Source organism: Mustelus asterias, chromosome 26 (assembly GCF_964213995.1).
Source record: "Mustelus asterias chromosome 26, sMusAst1.hap1.1, whole genome shotgun sequence".
In the NCBI taxonomy this organism is placed as follows: domain Eukaryota; kingdom Metazoa; phylum Chordata; class Chondrichthyes; order Carcharhiniformes; family Triakidae; genus Mustelus; species Mustelus asterias.
The window spans coordinates 39889328-39908199 of record NC_135826.1 but is presented as its reverse complement, the minus strand read 5'-3'; the positions used below and the strand labels follow the sequence as shown (position 1 = coordinate 39908199).

General features: G+C 47.0%; 1 protein-coding gene across 2 annotated transcripts in view; it reads right to left on the bottom strand.

Moving 5' to 3' along the window:
* Positions 1-4680: 4680 nt before the first annotated feature.
* The window catches only part of ell (elongation factor RNA polymerase II), a 150594-nt gene continuing 136402 nt past the window's right edge, over positions 4681-18872 (bottom strand). Inside the window, exons 9-12 of one of the 2 annotated variants that reach the window (XM_078198524.1) lie at positions 13893-13959; positions 10163-10334; positions 9276-9320; positions 4681-7470 (exon numbers count right to left, since the gene is read on the bottom strand). In XM_078198524.1, coding sequence (XP_078054650.1) covers positions 7354-7470; positions 9276-9320; positions 10163-10334; positions 13893-13959 — 401 coding nt within the window. In that variant the 3' untranslated portion in view covers positions 4681-7353. The remainder of the gene's footprint in view (positions 7471-9275; positions 9321-10162; positions 10335-13892; positions 13960-18872) is intronic. The other variant, XM_078198525.1, reaches the window with a different exon arrangement.

The following is an 18872-nucleotide window of genomic DNA, read 5'->3' as shown; positions in this document are numbered from 1 at the left end:
CCCCCTCCACCACCTGTCCGGCTTCATTCCCCAAAATTAGATCCAGCACAGCTCCTTCCCTTGTTGGATCCTCTACATATTGACTTAAAAAGTTCTCCTGTTCATATTTCAAGACTCCATCCAAGCCCTTAACATTATGTATGTTCCAGTTAATGTTGGGAAAGTTGAAATCACCTCATTGCCCTGTTATTGGTTTTACACACTTCTTCAAGTTGTGCGCATACTTGCTCCTTAATTTCCCATTGACTATCGATAATAAACACCTAACAATGTGGCTGCCCCTTTTTTATTCCTAAGATCTATCTACAAAGCCATCTTCTCCTTAAGGAGAGCACCATGACTCTCCTTAAACTGTCAGCTTTTGCATTTCTTATAAGAAATTTTTTGTTTTGTGAACATCCCAAAAGAGCAAAAGCATGTTGCAGCTTCCATTCTACTGACATTAACTTCTGGATCATTTCACTTTTGTAAGCTGGCATTGAATTAAAGCAAATCACAACTCAAATTCAAATCTATGAAGTTGATGAGGGCAATGGTACCATCAACCACTGGCAGAGGGTGTGGCAGTTATAGCACACAAGTTCCCCTGAAGGGCATAAACCATTTTAAGTAGACTGACATTGCAGAACTTTCACCAAGTTGCAGTTTCACCTTGTAATCCATTCCTTGAATATTTTTTCGAAAGCACCATAGTTTATCTGAGTTTAATAGCTATCCAAAACGTTAACATCTCCGCCCCCATCCTGAAGTCATAGATCATAGAATCATACAGTGCAGAAGGAGGCCATGCGGCCCATCTCGTCTACACTGACCACAATCCCACTCAGGCCCTATCCCCATTTACCCTAGCTACTCCCCCTGACACGGAGGGGCAATTTAGCATGGCCAATCCACCTAACCCGCACATCTTTGGATTGTGGGAGGAAACCGGAGCACCCGGAGGAAACCCACGCAGACATGGGGAGAATATGCAAACTGCACAGTCACCCAAGCTGGGAATCAAACTCAGGTCCCTGGTGCTGTGAGGCGGCAGTGCTAACCACTGTGTCGCCCAGTCAGTGGGCTGTAACATGTCAAAGGGATGAAGAATCATCAGATGGTATCTCCATGGGGAATATAATTACTAAGCCAGCTCCCTTACACAACAGGCATTTCAAACTGCATGTTTTGTGGGGGGGTTCCTGGATAGGGAACGTTCTGATTCCCCCCCCCTCCCACCCCAGATGGATCATAGGGGATTAAGTGCAATATTCCTCTGCCAACCCCCCACTGCTTCTTGCATCTATCTTGCCAAGCGTAAGAATTTTATGTTTGAATGAGATTACCTCATTCTTCTAAACTCCAGAGAATAAAGGCCTAGTCTATTTAATCTTTCCTCGCAGGATAATCTCTCCATCCCAGGAATTAAAAACAAAATACTGCAGATGTTGGAATCTGAAACAAAAACAAAAAAATGCTGGAAAATCTCAGCAGGTCTGACAGCATCTGTGGGGCGAGAATGAAGCCAACTTTTCAAGTCTGGATAACCCTTCATCAGGGCTCAAGAATTAATTTGGTGAACGTTTGTGCACTGCCTCTAAAAATTATTGCCCCTTGAGGTGGTGGTGGTGAGCTGCCTTCTTGAATTGCTACTGTCCATGTGGTGTAGGTACACCCACAGTGCTGTTAGGGAGGAGTTTCAGGATTTTGACCCAGCATTAGCGAGGGAACGACGATATATGTCAAAGTCAGAATGATGAGTAAGCTGGAGGAAACTTCCAGGTGATGATGAGCTCATTGTCCTTCTAGATGGTAGTGGTTGTGGGTTTGAAAGGTGCTGCCTACGGAGCCTTGGTTAGTTCCTGCAGTGCATCTTGTAGATGGTACACATGGCTATCACTGTTCTTTGGTGGTGGAGAGATTGAATGTTTGTTGTTGGGCTGCCAATCAAGCAGGTGGCTTTGTCCTGGATGGTGTCGAGCTGCTCGAGTGTTATTGGTGCTGCATTCACCCAGGCAAGTGGAGAGTATTCCATCACACTCCTGACTTGTGCCTCGTAAATGGTGGACAGGCTTTGGGAGTCAGGTGCGTTACCCGCTACAGAATTTCCAGCCTCTTACCTGCTCTTGTAGTCACCGTATTTATATGGCTAGTCCAGTTCAATTGCTGGTCAATGGTAACCCCCAGGATGTTGATAGTGGGGGTTCAGTGATGGTGATGCCATCGAAAGTCAAGGATTTATTGGGATGATACCGGGGCTAAAATAAATTGGTTGCACATACTAAGCTTACATTCCCTTGAGCATAGGATATTAAAGGTTGATCTAATTGAGGGCATTTAAGATGATTAAAGAAGTTGATAAAGTCAAGGAAGGGAAACTATTCCCTCTGATGGGGGGAGTCCAGGACAAGGGAGCAGAACCTTAAAATTACAGCTAGACTGTTTATGAATCTTCACATAAAGGGTGGTGGAAATCTGGTCTCTCTCACCAGGCTGGGGATCAACTGAAAAATTGAAATTGATAATATTTGTAAGACAAGGTTTAAGGTTAACAGAACCTCAGGTTTCAGGGTTGCAGAAGCTACGGGTTTCTGGATAACAGTTCCTGCTGTTTGTCACTCAACACACAAGACAGTCAGGAAATAAAGACACAACAAGTGCTAATATTTATACATATAATCATTAAATATTCTGTAGTTCAACAATCATCCTAGCTTGTATTCCTCGGTATATACAACTCCGTGATCACTTCCTTAGCTACATTCACTCAAAAATATTAAGAGTGTAGAAACATTTTTATCTGACATCTGTTCTCAAAAAAATAGTTTTATTTAAACTCCAGAAGGTTCAAAAATTTTAAGTTTTTGTTTTTTAATTCAGAAATATGTTCTGAGAGCTGGGTGAGACTGGTATTGTAACACTATGCACAGGGTTAGCAGAGAGGATAGCAAGGTAACAGAGGACAGACTCACTGCTTCATCTCCTGGCTCATTAAATAAGTCACAAAGGAGAAATCTGGCTGAAACACTGGGGTGGAAGAGCAAAACTGTGAATTCTGGATATCTAAACAAACCGGAAAAAATGCAATAGAACAGAACAGGACCACCTCAAAGGGAAGACAAGCTTTGTCCTTCAAGCCCTTACCCAAATGGTTTTCCTATTTCTTTCTGTCCGATAGGGACCTGCCCGCTCCATGCCCCCAACACTCCTCTTGCCAATCCCAAGGTTGCAATGTACACAAAGCACCACAAGAAACTACACACAATCTTTGGTGTGAACAGAAACTTCCAACCGAGGAAGGGGAGTAAGTGAAAACACATGAACCATCTATCGCACCCTGTGCTCTCCACTCATTCCTTGGCAGGTGGCAAAGGCATGATGGAGGTCACGTGGGGAAGCCTTTACCCAGAGAGATGTACAGTAGGAGGGATTCTGATCCTCTGGTATCACTGAACTTGGATAGGGGCATAACACATTCAAACAGCAGCTTAACACAAGTTTCAGACACATCCCAAACAGTGAACGACACTGAAGCACGTTGCAGTATGCACAACAGCCATTTGCCAATCGCAAAGTCTTCAAAACAGTTGAGATGATTTGTTAATCTGGCTTTGGAGAGAGATGATTGGATTGTTGATGTCCATAAGGACCACCTGGGTTTTCCATCTCACCTGATCCAACCCTCAGGAATGTGGTACCCTCTCAGTCCTGCTCCAGTGTCAGCCTAGATTACCTATTTAAGTCTTAGAGTGGGACTTAAAAACCCACAAGCTACTGACTTGGAGGGAAATGGGCCAGAGACTGGGTTGCGAGGGGCCAGAGACATGAGATAGCTGCGAGGAGATGTACATACATTGTAGCAACATTATCTTCGATTCAATCAATGCTGCTTTCTGTTACAAATGAGTATCTCGCAGACCTAGACTAATGATGGACTGTGTCACCGCTTTACCCTCAAGTGATTAAGCCAAGTACGTTTTTAATACTTGGGATACAGGATTCAGAATGTCTGTATTCAGTTATGCTATGCCTGTGGCCAAACAGAACTCAAATTCCAGGTAACAGTAAAGGTTAAATTAAAAGTAATCGAGACCTGATATAAATTTCCCAATAGCATTGGGCAAGCCAGTGCTGGTGTTTGCTCCAATCCGCTGTCATCATTAGGTGAAATGGGGCAGGTGTCGGGTTTATTTAACTTTTCCTCGTGTTCACTGATGCCCAGAGCCAGGATCAAGTCAAGTACTGCGCTGTCAAAAACTCCATTCCAAATGTGGTGTATGGTGAGGTAGAAACAATACACTAACCCCGATTCTCACAGCCACATAGTGCCATCATTGGACACACTGGCCACGAGCTGTACCAACATCCATTGCAAGACAAAATACCAAATTTGGTCTTTCCCTCTGGGTGCCAATTGTTTAAACGAAGACAAGGGTTGGTTCTTCAATCACCACTGCTGTCAAGCAGTCACACTATGATTCTGCAATCAGTTAGTTCCTGGTTTGGAACACAGCTCTAGTGCAATGTTAATCCAGCTTTAAAAAGTGCTCAGATCCCTGGGATGCCATAAACTGAGGAACGAGTGTTTTATAAAGCGTGTAGTTCTGTATCTGGCAAACATAATTCTGACTGGCAACTGGGCCCACATTCTTTAACTCCAATTTCAACCTTAATATATAATCCTGTACAGAATAGGCTGGTGTAGGCCGACCCTTTACCAATGTCGCTGTTTAATGGGAGAGAGATAACATTCACTGACAGAAAAAAATAAAATTCAAATCTTTTGCCTCCACCTCCCAGATGCAGACTGAGTCCTTGAACCAGTGTGCTGGGAAAACAATTAACAGTTCAAACTTCAAAGAATCTTTACTTATAAATAAATTAAAGGTATACAAAGGATTGTGCAAGACAGGATTGGAAGATTCCATTAGACTCCCAGCGGCAGGTTACCCAATTCTGCCCTCGACAGCCCATAACCTGCTGAGAGCTTCTCTCCTCACATTCCAAAGACAATGATTACAGCAGGTCTCCCACAGTCCCAGCTCGGAAGGGGCAGTGAATGCAGTGGAATCGCTCCTCAGAGGTAGGTCAGCGAGGAAGTTAGAAAACAAAGGGACCCATTCAGAACTGTGGGGAGTGTAGACTGGAGATTGGGATCCAGCTGATATCTGCTTCCTGGCGGTTACAACAGAGAATGCCTGACTCAGTCTCCACAACGCACAAAAAAATCAAATCTGTTGCAATTTCACCCCAACCTTTTCAGAGTAAATTAATGAATCAAATATCAAACAGAAACTAATGATGTCAGGCTACTGAATGAAGTCCTGTTAATACTGAATAAAATAATGTTGCCACATCCGTGACCCCCCCCCCCCCAGCAAAGACCCACTCCAAGGTAAAGGACAATATTGGCACATTTCATTGCTGGGCTGATAACAGTGATACACGGGAGCTCCTGAAAATCCACAAGTGAATACCAGTCACTCTGCGATTACTGTCGTGTGTGAATGAATCTGGGGCTCGGTGAGAAACATAAATCACAAAACAACTGAAAATGCAAGGATCAGATGGGAGAAAGCATTTGATTTGTAGATTAGATTTTCAAATCTGAAAACATTCAATGAAATGTCTTTACTTTGTCTTCAGTAGAGCAGTAAGATACTGTTGGTTATCTAGTGTACATTTTAAATTATTCTCTTTGCGCATCTCACAGAGCTGGACTAATTTAGGAATAAAAGGATCATAACACGAATCGAGAGCGTGAGGACTGATGAGGATTCAATGGGACCATGCACATTCCTTTATGTTTTAACCTGAGTAAACTGCATCAGTCAGATTTTTGAATGTGCTTTGTAGAAGATTAAAATACAATTGTCTTTCCTTAGACTGTTCAGATTAACATCTCATCTCAATAGCTCAATGCAAGAAGCACTACTAGAGGGACAGATGCATCGCTCAATTGGAGTCTGGAAGACAAGTTGCACAGCAAGTGCAAATCAGGATAAAGAGATGACTTTGTCAGGGAATGGGGCAGGAGCCACAATTTGGGAATCAGCATCGCACAACGCCGATGATGATGTGGTATCAGCAGCCCTTAGCTGTCTACAGCAGGTGATGAGGGAGCTTGTAGTTCAACCTCTGAGCTTGGAGGAAAAGGGAGGCAAGACCACCTTAGGTAAAGGTTAATGACATAAGCAGTTGTCTCAGCCTTTTAGGTGGAAAGGATAGGGAGGGCAGTGAAGAATGGAATATACAAACACTGGGAGTTTCAGGACCACAGCATCAAGGCATAACTGAGGCCCTTGTGGGAGATTGGCACAAGAGTGACCCTCATGGGCAGTGATGAAATCCTGATGCACTGCAGCCAGGACAGTATGAGACAAGTTTTGACAGAATCTGGATCTCTCTATCTCCAAAACATTATTCATTATATAAAATAATATAATCACTTATTCGTGATTCCATTCACTCCTGCCCGGTTTGAGGTGGGGGTGACAGCGCTGAGCACTGACATTGGTTCATTAGTTTACCCGGCCTGTTGGGAGAAGACGCCATTTCATTGTGGGACTTGCCCAGTTGCATTGATCACAGTAAATAACATCTCTAGTAAGTTCAAACACCTCTTTCTTGGAGTTGGTAGGTGGGATCTGAGCTTCAGGTTATTAGTAGGTAACAGCCTGAAAAGCAGATGTCGCATGGCCATTAGCAGGTGCCTGGCTGGCTTCAAAGAAGGTTCACTGGATGCTGCAGCTTGTACCTGCAACCCAGTGAGTCAGCGGAAAGTAACTGCCCTCGGAGCCCCAGTTATTGCAACCACTGCAGTTTCTGGACAGACATTTTAAATACTTTATGAGGAAAGTGGGCACTTAATGCCAAACAACCAGGGCAGAAAGCGCTCAAATAAACAGATGCCAACCCCTCAAACTAGTCTCTTTGGGTGGCAGAGTTACATATAATACTTGGACCATATCTTGCACAGTGAAGAAGGCAGACAAAGGCAACAGCAGCAAAAATATCGCTCCCAAAAGGAAGAGTTTGAAGAGTCAGATGAGGGGCACATAATGAACAAATTTGCAGAGTCTGGGGATGAGGAGGAGACAGTAAGTCTGGGGACACAATGAACAGAAGTCCTGGGTACAGCTTCCATTTTTTTTAAAGCCTTTGTCCTTTAGAACACTAAACTCTCCTCACTAGACAGTTACTGACAGGGATTCCCCCCTCCTGTCCCCACAAGTTTCTCCAATTAAAGTTAGCGCTGGTCTCAGTCGATGCAGTTTTCCTCCTCTTGTGAAACACACACAGGAGAAGCTGGAAACAACTAGATGCAATTGCTTGCCGTATCTCTCTCTCTCTTTCGCTGGTTAAATAGCCATGCTAATGCCAGGTTTGCAGCTGCTTCTGGTCATATTCTGCTATCAATTTCTTAATGTGAGCCAGTTTGTTGTGCAGATATTCACAGCGATATTTCTCCTGGCTGTAATTGGGATTTGTCTGCATAAAAAAAAAATACATCATTAAATTAAATTAAATTCAGACCCCACATCACACTCTCACAACTTCTGTGCCTGACAGTTTCAAATATAACATTGAAGCAGGATTTGTACGAGGCTATCGGGAGAGGGCAGGGCAGTGGGATTAGTTTTAGACAGCTCCAGCAAAGAGCAAGTATAGACAGGAAAGGCTGAACGGCTTTGTTCTATGCTGTAAACTCAAATGGTTGTATCTCCCAAAAATAATTGATTCATTAGATGTTTAATGACTTAGTTGGTGAGGCCAGTGACAGACCACACCCACTGCCCAGCTACTGCTCAATAAATGGGTTGTATTGAGTTAGAGGTGTTGCCTTAGAGAGACGAATGGATGGGGAGGGGGCAGCACACAGCTGATGCGCTCTGTCCCAAATTCCCAACACACTGCTGCTGATGTTCGACTGGAATCAACTACACTGCACCAAACACAAGGTCTTCGCTGCACCCGCTGCTTACATTCTTTACACCTCTGTGTTACTCACCCTGCTCCGACACACTGCCACCAGCCGTCTGCATCCTGCTAGCCTTGTCCCACCTGCTCAGGATCTGCTCAGATGAGGAGGATTGTAACAGACACCTACAGACGCTGAAAGATGCCCTCATAAGAACAGGATACGGCGCTCGACTCATCGATCGACAGTTCCGACGCGCCACAGCGAAAAACTGCACCAACCTCCTTAGAAGCCAAACACGGGACACGGTGGACAGAGTACCCTTCGTCGTCCAGTATTTCCCTGGAGCGGAGAAGCTACAACATTTCTCCGGAGCCTTCAACATGTCATTAATGAAGACAAACATCTCGCCAAGGCCATCCCCACACCCCCACTTCTTGCCTTCAAACAACTGCACAACCTCAAACAGACCATTGTCCGCAGCAAACTACCCAGCCTTCAGGAGAACAGTGCCCACGACTCCACACAACCCTGCCACAGCAACCTCTGCAAGACATGCCGGATCATTGACACGGATGCCATCGTCTCACATGAGAACACCATCCACCAGGTACATGGTACATACTCTTGCGACTCGGCTAACGTTGTCTACCTGATACGCTGCAGGAAAGGATGTCCCGAGGCATGGTACATTGGGGAAACCATGCAGACACTACGACAACGGATGAATGAACACCGCTTGACAATCACCAGGCAAGACTGTTCTCTTCCTATCGGGGAACACTTCAGCAGTCACGGGCATTCAGCCTCTGATCTTCGGGTAAGCGTTCTCCAAGGCGGCCTTCACGACACACGACAACGCAGAGTCGCTGAGCAGAGACTGATAGCCAAGTTCCGCACACGAGGACAGCCTCAACCGGGATCTTGGGTTCATGTCACACTATCTGTAACCCCCACGACTTGCCTGGGCTTACAAAATCTCACCAACTGTCCTGGCTGGAGACAATACACATCTCTTTAACCTGTACTTAACCCTCTCTCCACTCACATTGTCTGTACCTTTAAGACTTGATTACCTGTAAAGACTCGCATTTCAACCATTATCTTGAAAATTGAGTTTGTGTCTATATATGCCCTGTTTGTGAACACAACTCTTCACGCACCTGAAGGAGTGACACTCTGAAAGCTTTTGCTACCACATAAACCTGTTGGACTTTAACCTGGTGTTGTGAGACTTCTTACAGCAATTACCAGGGGTTTGGCCTTTCCAGGGTTGCCCCCTCCACCAGAGTCTAATTCCGTTTCACCATTACTCTTCCAGTGGGAATACTGGGAGCAGCAGCAATTTCTGCATCCACTTCTGCATGACACTTACCTTCTTAATTTTTCGATATTCTTGTAATATCTGGTCATGAGTACTCTGTGGGAACAAGAACAAGATGCATGGGTAAAGGGTCAGAGAGAGAGTGGCAACAGACTTTACAGAAATACAATCTAAACCTAATAAGCATCTCTCAGCATCATGTAAACAAGTGGAAGTTGGCCCACTTTGAGTGTAGAACACTTGCTCTGGTTATAAGGGTGATATGATGTGGAGATGCCGGCGTTGGACTGGGGTAAACACAGTAAGAAGTTTAACAACACCAGGTTAAAGTCCAACAGGTTTATTTGGTAGCAAAAGCCACACAAGCTTTCGGAGCCCCAAGCCCCTTCTTCAGGTGAGTCACCTGAAGAAGGGGTTTGGGGCTCCGAAAGCTTGTGTGGCTTTTGCTACCAAATAAACCTGTTGGACTTTAACCTGGTGTTGTTAAACTTCTTACTATAAGGGTGATAGTCAGGTTATATAAAACAAATCTTTCCATTAAGCTCTCAGAAAAAATATTTCCACAAGCACTGTTTGACCGAATCACGATGAGACAGAGCTGAGGGGCTGCCTAACTGGCCCTCAACCTTCGCATGCTGAGCAAACTGGGCCTCAAACCAAACTTTTACTACATGGGTTCAAACAGCACCTGGGTCCCCACACACAGGAGGGGATGAAGAAAAAATTGAACAGGGAAATGAGATGCTTCTCTGAAACACCCGAGTAATGTTTATAAAATGCACTGGGATTCGCTGTCCTGTCATTGACTGGCTGTGTGTGGGAGAGGCAGGTGGGAGGGCTGTGTGTGGGAGAGGCAGGTGGGAGGGCTGTGTGTGGGAGAGGCAGGTGGGAGGGCTGTGTGTAATTATTTTCTGAGACTGAAGTAATTATCCTCATACCTTGTATTCTGCAGATCCGGGCGAGAGCTGTTTCAGCTCAGCGTCAAGCTGTGTGAACCGCCTGGTAATGCCCTCTATCCTGGAGTGCAGGTCCCGGTACTCACTGTACTCTGCATTGAAATCAGTTTTGTAACCCTGTCTCTGTTCCTGCGATGCAATTGCTGCATATTTGCTGAGGGAGGAAACCACACCAGATAACACTTCACACATGGAGCCAGAAAGAGACAAGTAGTACCAGGGTATTATCACATCTTTTAGTGTTACACATACAACGCTGGGCTTCTTTAATGCAAACACAGAAATTTTACAGAGAAATGCAACAGCAAATGAGAGGGAATGTGTTTCTGGTTGTGTAGCTTGAGGGAGAGGAATATTGGACACCCTCCCAGCAGCACAGTGGGATCTTTACCATTCCCCTGAATTGACAGGTGGCACTGGACATTATTCTCACATCTGAAGGATGGAAATTACAGCAATGCAGCACCCCCTCAGTACTGACCCCATGACAGTGCAGCACCCCCTCAGTACTGACCCCATGACAGTGCAGCACTCCCTCAGTACTGACCCTCTGACAGTGCAGCACCCCCTCAGTACTGACCCTCTGGCAGTGCGGCACTCCCTCAGTACTGACCCTCTGACAGTGCAGCACTCCCTCAGTACCGGGCCTCTGACAGTGCAGCACTCCCTCAGTACTGACCCTCTGACAGTGCAGCGCTCCCTCAGTACTGACCCTCTGACAGTGCAGCACCCCCTCAGTACTGACCCTCTGACAGTGCAGCGCTCCCTCAGTACCGACCCTCTGACAGTGCAGCACTCCCTCAGTACCGGGCCTCTGACAGTGCAGCACTCCCTCAGTACTGACCCTCTGACAGTGCAGCACCCCCTCAGTACTGACCCTCTGGCAGTGCGGCACTCCCTCAGTACTGACCCTCTGACAGTGCAGCGCTCCCTCAGTACTGACCCTCTGACAGTGCAGCGCTCCCTCAGTACCGACCCTCTGACAGTGCAGCACTCCCTCAGTACCGGGCCTCTGACAGTGCGGCACTCCCTCAGTACCGGGCCTCTGACAGTGCGGCACTCCCTCAGCACTGACCCTCTGACAGTGCAGCACTCCCTCAGTACTGACCCTCTGACGGTGCGGCACTCCCTCAGTACCGGGCCTCTGACAGTGCGGCACTCCCTCAGCACTGACCCTCTGACAGTGCAGCACTCCCTCAGTACTGACCCTCTGACGGTGCGGCACTCCCTCAGTACTGACCCTCTGACAGTGCGGCACTCCCTCAGTACCGGGCCTCTGACAGTGCAGCACTTCCTCAGTGCTGACCCTCTGACAGTGCGGCACTCCCTCAGTACTGACCCTCTGACAGTGCGGCACTCCCTCAGTACTGACCCTCTGACAGTGCAGCACTCCCTCAGCACTGACCCTCTGACAGTGCAGCACTCCCTCAGTACTGACCCTCTGACAATGCGGCACTCCCTCAGCACTGATCCTCTGACAGTGCGGCACTCCCTCAGTACTGATCCTCTGACAGTGCGGCACTCCCTCAGTACTGACCCTCTGACAGTGCAGCACTCCCTCAGTACTGACCCTCTGACAGTGCAGCACTCCCTCAGTACTGACCCTCTGACAGTGCGGCACTCCCTCAGTACTGACCCTCTGACAGTGCAGCGCTCCCTCAGTACCGACCCTCTGACAGTGCAGCACTCCCTCAGTACCGGGCCTCTGACAGTGCAGCACTCCCTCAGTACTGACCCTCTGACAGTGCAGCGCTCCCTCAGTACTGACCCTCTGACAGTGCAGCACCCCCTCAGTACTGACCCTCTGACAGTGCAGCGCTCCCTCAGTACCGACCCTCTGACAGTGCAGCACTCCCTCAGTACCGGGCCTCTGACAGTGCAGCACTCCCTCAGTACTGACCCTCTGACAGTGCAGCACCCCCTCAGTACTGACCCTCTGGCAGTGCGGCACTCCCTCAGTACTGACCCTCTGACAGTGCAGCGCTCCCTCAGTACTGACCCTCTGACAGTGCAGCGCTCCCTCAGTACCGACCCTCTGACAGTGCAGCACTCCCTCAGTACCGGGCCTCTGACAGTGCGGCACTCCCTCAGTACCGGGCCTCTGACAGTGCGGCACTCCCTCAGCACTGACCCTCTGACAGTGCAGCACTCCCTCAGTACTGACCCTCTGACGGTGCGGCACTCCCTCAGTACCGGGCCTCTGACAGTGCGGCACTCCCTCAGCACTGACCCTCTGACAGTGCAGCACTCCCTCAGTACTGACCCTCTGACGGTGCGGCACTCCCTCAGTACTGACCCTCTGACAGTGCGGCACTCCCTCAGTACCGGGCCTCTGACAGTGCAGCACTTCCTCAGTGCTGACCCTCTGACAGTGCGGCACTCCCTCAGTACTGACCCTCTGACAGTGCGGCACTCCCTCAGTACTGACCCTCTGACAGTGCAGCACTCCCTCAGCACTGACCCTCTGACAGTGCAGCACTCCCTCAGTACTGACCCTCTGACAATGCGGCACTCCCTCAGCACTGATCCTCTGACAGTGCGGCACTCCCTCAGTACTGATCCTCTGACAGTGCGGCACTCCCTCAGTACTGACCCTCTGACAGTGCAGCACTCCCTCAGTACTGACCCTCTGACAGTGCAGCACTCCCTCAGTACTGACCCTCTGACAGTGCGGCACTCCCTCAGCACTGACCCTCTGACAGTGCAGCACTCCCTCAGTACGGCCCTCTGACAGTGCGGCACTCACTCAGTGCTGACCCTGCGATAGTACAGTGGATTGTATTTGGCCAGCAAATACAGATTTCCGTTTCCACTTCCAGACGCTGCTCAGTCGCTGGTTTGAGCTTGACAATCAGCAGCTTTGGCTAGGAAGACCAATAACTATTAGCCTGGGCTCCCACAGGTGATCACACTGACCTACGAGTGTGAACATGTCTGTACACATTATCTGGATACTCTACAATACAGTGAATACTGGAAATCATTGGGGGGGGGGGGGAAGTGGTGGTAACATAGCAGTAATCCCAAGGTCCCGGCTAATATCTGGAGACAAGGTTTCAAATCCCACCACGGCAGCTGGCGGAATTTAAATTCAATTAATAAACTCAAGAATTTTAAGCTAATCTCAGTAATAGTGACCATGAAACTATCATCTGTTGTAAAAACTCATCCATTTCATTGGTGACCTTATGATGATCTTACTTCCTTGATCTGGAAGGGTTACCCAGACTTGAAACCTTGGCTCCATTGTCTCCCAGTCAGAGTTTTAACAACACCAGGTTAAAGTCAGAAGGTCTATTTTCTCCCCACAGAGGTTGTCAGACCAGCTGAGATTTTCCAGCATTTTCTGTTTTTGTTTCAGATTCCAGCATCTGCAGTATTTTGCTTTTATTTTATGATGAACTTACCCGGTCCGGCCTACATGTGACTCCAGACCCACAGCAATGTGGTTGACTCTTAAAATGCCCTCTCAAATGGGCCAGCATCCACTCAGTTCAAAAGCAATTAGGGACGAGCAACAAATATTTCCCTTGCTGGTGATTCCCACATCCCATAAAAGAATTTAAGAAAGAAAGACTCGCTAGCTTATGAAGAATAGACCCTTGTCAGAGTACAGCTGAACATGGATTCAGCACATTACGGTATCGAGAGACTGAAAAGAAACACCTGAGTACAAGGGCCAGCCACAGGCTGCAACAGAGTCTGTACTTACTGTAAATAGTCAGGCACACCCGATGTCGATGTTGGAACAGTAGAACTGTTACACATCCCGTTCAAACCTACAAGGAAACAAAACTGATGATTAAAACAAAGGGAGAGGAACCCAAAATGTCACAAACCGAGGCATGAAATCTCCAAACAGAGCAGCACCACTTCACCCAGCTCTTTAGACCCCGAACCTTCCACATTTGCCCCGTGTCCAACAGCACCACACCTCCAGCGGTCTCTCATCCAACAGTACGGCCATTCCCCCACACGGCCCGTGTCCAAGAGCCCCCCTTGCACCACATCCCTGTCTGTAAAGGGACTGAGAGTTGCTGTTTGCAATGTAAATGTCAGGCTGCTTTATTGCAGCTGAGTTCACTGAGCTGTGGAATTAGGCAAGCAGTCTACAGATAAAGGTGTGACTATGCTGTTCTGTTCAGTGTTGTGCAAACCTTGCCATTAATCTTTTTATACGCAGGGGGGCATGGTGGCACTGTGGTTAGCACTGCTGCCTCACAGCGCCAGGGACCTGGGTTCGATTCTGGCCTCAGTCACTGTCTGTGTGGATTTTGTACGTTCTCCGTGTCTGCGTGGGTTTCCTCCGGGTGCTCCGGTTTCCTCCCACAGCCCAAAAGTGTGCAGGTTAGGTCCATTGGCCATGCTAAAATTGCTCTTAGTATCAGGGGGATTAGCAGGGTAAATACAAGGGTTTATTGGTGTCAGGCTTGGGTGGGATTGTTGTTGGTGCAGGCTCAATGGGCTGAATAGCCTCATTCTGCACTGCAGGGATTCTATGTTTGGTGTGAGGGGGAAGACTGCAGCTGCAATGGGATGGTGCAGTGCAATCTGCGCAGCGATGTGGAGAGAGAGAGTCAGCAGTCTGTGTTGGGTGGCTGGGTTGGAGTGAAGCGAGGTGGGGTGGGGGAGAAGAGTTGAAGTCTGTAAGAAGCCCACTGGTGAAGTGTGCAGCACACCGTTACACTCACATTCACCAGCAGAGTGAGTAGGCACTGCAGCCATTCACAAAGCCGGCTTCACTGCACCAATTGGAGAGTTTCAGAGACACGCAAAATGCTGCAAGCACCCCCCTCTGGTGGATTCACAGCATTGCTGCAAAGTTGATGGTTCCAAGGCACAATTTCTGGCAGCATCCAGGATTACAGTCAGAGAAAATGCTGGACACTGGATATAAATGCAGAAATTCTGGCAATACATAGCTCAGAATAAGGAGAGGTATACAGGGGTGAGAAAACAAGAGGAATCAGTGTGTGTGGAACCTGTATCCCAGTGAGAGTCAGTGTGTGTGGAACCTGTATCCCAGTGAGAGTCAGTGTGTGTGGAACCCGTACCCCAGTGACAGTCAGTGTGTGTGGAACCCGCACCCCAGTGAGAGTCAGTGTGTGTGGAACCCGCACCCCAGTGAGAGTCAGTGTGTGTGGAACCCGCACCCCAGTGAGAGTCAGTGCGTGTGGAACCCGCACCCCAGTGAGAGTCAGTGTGTGTGGAACCCGTACCCCCAGTGAGAGTCAGTGTGTGTGGAACCCGTACCCCAGTGAGAGTCAGTGTGTGTGGGATCCGTACCCCAGAGAGAGTTAGTGTGTGTGGAACCCATACCCCAGCGACAGTCAGTGTGCGAGGGATCCGTACCCCAGTGAGAGTCAGTGTGTGAGGGATCCGTACCCCAGTGAGAGTCAGTGTGTGTGGAACCCGCACCCCAGTGAGAGTCAGTGTGTGTGGAACCCGCACCCCAGTGAGAGTCAGTGCGTGTGGAACCCGCACCCCAGTGAGAGTCAGTGTGTGTGGAACCCGTACCCCCAGTGAGAGTCAGTGTGTGTGGAACCCGTACCCCAGTGAGAGTCAGTGTGTGTGGGATCCGTACCCCAGAGAGAGTTAGTGTGTGTGGAACCCATACCCCCAGCGACAGTCAGTGTGCGAGGGATCCGTACCCCAGTGAGAGTCAATGTGTGAGGGATCCGTACCCCAGTGAGAGTCAGTGTGTGTGGAACTCGCACCCCAGTGAGAGTCAGTGTGTGTGGAACCCGCACCCCAGTGAGAGTCAGTGTGTGTGGAACCCGTACCCCAGTGAGAGTCAGTGTGCGAGGGATCCGTACCCCAGTGAGAGTCAGTGTGTGAGGGATCCGTACCCCAGTGAGAGTCAATGTGTGAGGGATCCGTACCCCAGTGAGAGTCAGTGTGTGAGGGATCCGTACCTCTGAGTTAGTGTGTGTGAAATAAAATACAAGCTGAAAGCACAGATTGACACTTGGGAGTCTGATTTTATAGCTGTTACTGAGATTGTTTTGCAAGAAGGGAAGGAATGTCCACTGTTTATTTCTGGTTGCAAGGTTTTCAGACAAAATACAAAAAAGAGGGATCACAATATCGAAACAATTATAGCTGCGAGGAAGGATAATGTGGTGCAATGATCTTTAAATGGGGCCATATGGGGTGAATTGAGAACTAAAGGAGGGGCAATCGTGCTCCTGTGTGTTCAATAGATTGGCACCTGGGCGACCTGGGGGAGCAAATAAGTAGAAAAATCTCTTCAATATGAAAAGAAATGGCTTTAAGAAGGGAGAATTTCAAGTATCATAATATTAACTGGGCATTAACTTGAAGTGAGGAGGGAACAGAATTCTTATAACGCATTCAGGAGAATCTCTTTTCAATCAGCATGCTGCATGTCCAACAAGAGAAGGGGTAATTCTGGGCTTAGTTTTAGGGAATGAAAGGTAGATGCAATGAGAGTCAATTGGAAAGCACCTTGATGGAAGTGGCAATCATTCATTTTGATTTAGCCTGGTTATGTGTCAGGACAAGGATATAAATGGAATAACTCAATCGGGAAAAAGCTAATTTTATGAAGCCAAGATGTGATTTAGCTGAAACGTATTGGAAATAACTTATTAAATGTGTCAGAACAGTGGGAGGCATTGAAAGAGGAGCTGGTAAGGGTTCAGAACAAGGATGGCTCTTTAAAGAAAAATGTGTTACTAACAAATCCAGTGCCCCATGGATGTCAAAGAGCTTAAAGGAGAGGATAAAGAAAATAAGGGAAGTTTATGACAGAGAGCGAGAGGTGCATATTGCAGAAAATCTACAGAAATATAAAAAGTGCAAAGGTAATATTCAGGAAATGAGGCAAGCAAAGGAAGAGCCAAAAAATCTTGTAAAGTAAAATGAAGGGGAAACCTTTTTTCAAAATAAATTGATATAAAGCAAGAGAATAACTAAAGAAGGAGTAGAGTTTTATTGTTAACAGGATCCAAGCCGGTTGGTGAAGCTAAAACCAAAGCACTGAGCTTTTCATTATTGAGGGAATTTATTGACTTGTTCAGTCTTGTCCCCTGCTATCCCCTATTTATTTATGCTCAAAGACAATTAATACTCATACTATTTTCTTTTAACCATACCATAATAATTTACATTAATGAACCTTAATATTTAATTGACAAATGATTAACATATATTATGGATCAGGAGGGTAACGTGTGTACCTGTGTGTGGAGGACGGGTGGGGGGGGGGGGAAAGGATGTGGGTATGGTTCTTAAATGAATACTTTATGCCCGTTTTCACAAAAGCAAAGGACAACACAACAGGGAGGAGTATGAAATAAGAGATGAATTTAGCATGCAAGAGAGGACATATTTAGGCATTTGACATCTTTGAAAGTGGATAAATCCCCAGGCCCAGATGAAATTCATCCTAGGATCAAAGGCTTTGACCATTTTCCAATCCTCTTTGGTTACAGGTTGACAGGACTGGAGGATGTCAAACTCCTACCATTGTTTAAAAAAAAGAGTAATTAGAGGCCAGTCATCCTAACCTCAGTGTTGGAAAAAATTCTGAGGGACATGATAAACCTTCATTTAGAAAGAAAAGGATTAATCAAAATCAGTCAGCAGGGATTTATTAAGGAAGCTCGTGTCTGGCTAACATGGATGAATTTTTTGAAGAGGTAATGAGAAGGGTTGATGAAGGTGTTGTCTATAGAAATTTTAACAAGCTTTTGATATGGCAAACTGGTCACAAAAGTAAAAGCCCATGGAATCCAAGGCAAAACGGCAATTTGGATTCACAACTGTGAGGCAGGATGCAAAGGATAATAGTCTATGGATGCTTGTGTGACTGGAAAGCAATGTCTAGTGGTGTTTCTGCAGGACTCGGTCCTTGCTTTTTGTGATATACATAAATGCTTGGATTTGATTGTCGATTAAGAAGTTTGCAAATGACACAAAAATCATCTGTGCAGCTCATGATGAATAAGAAAACTGAAGTGTAGGAAGATATCAGTGATCTAGTCAGGTCGGTGGAAAGTGGTAAGTGGATTTCAGTCTGGAGGTGTGTGAGTAATGCATTTGGGAAAGGCCAAAGGGGAAGGGAACAGTCAGACTGAGAGATGTAGAAGAACAGATTCACTTTGAGAGTGCACTGCCACACAAATCCCGAAATGTGGCTGCAACAGTAGATAGGGTGGTTAAGAGGGATACTGGAAACTTGCCTTTATTAGCTGAAGCTTAGAATATAAGAGTTCAGAGGTTATGCTGGAACTGTGTAAAATACTGGTTAGGCCATGGCTGGAGTACCATGTACTGTTCTGGTCACCACACAATGGGGACAAAATATATGTTTGCACGAGAAAGGATAGAGAGGGGATTTAACAAGACCGCTTCTGGGACTGGAATTTTAGGGATGAGGAATGATTGGATGGGCAGAGGCTGTCTTCTTTGGAACAAAGGAGGCTGAGGGGAGACCGAAATGAAATGTGTAAAATTATGAAGGGTCTATAGATAGGAAGGCCCTATTTTCTTTGATTAAAGAGTCCATAACCAGGCAGCACAGATTTAAACTAAGAGGTAGGAGGTTTAGAGGGAAATTCTTCCACACAGCAAGTACTGAGAATTTGGAATTCATTGCTTGAAAAGGAGAATAGAGGCAGAAATCTTCAGAGTATTTAAAAAGCACTAGGATATTGCTGTAACCTAC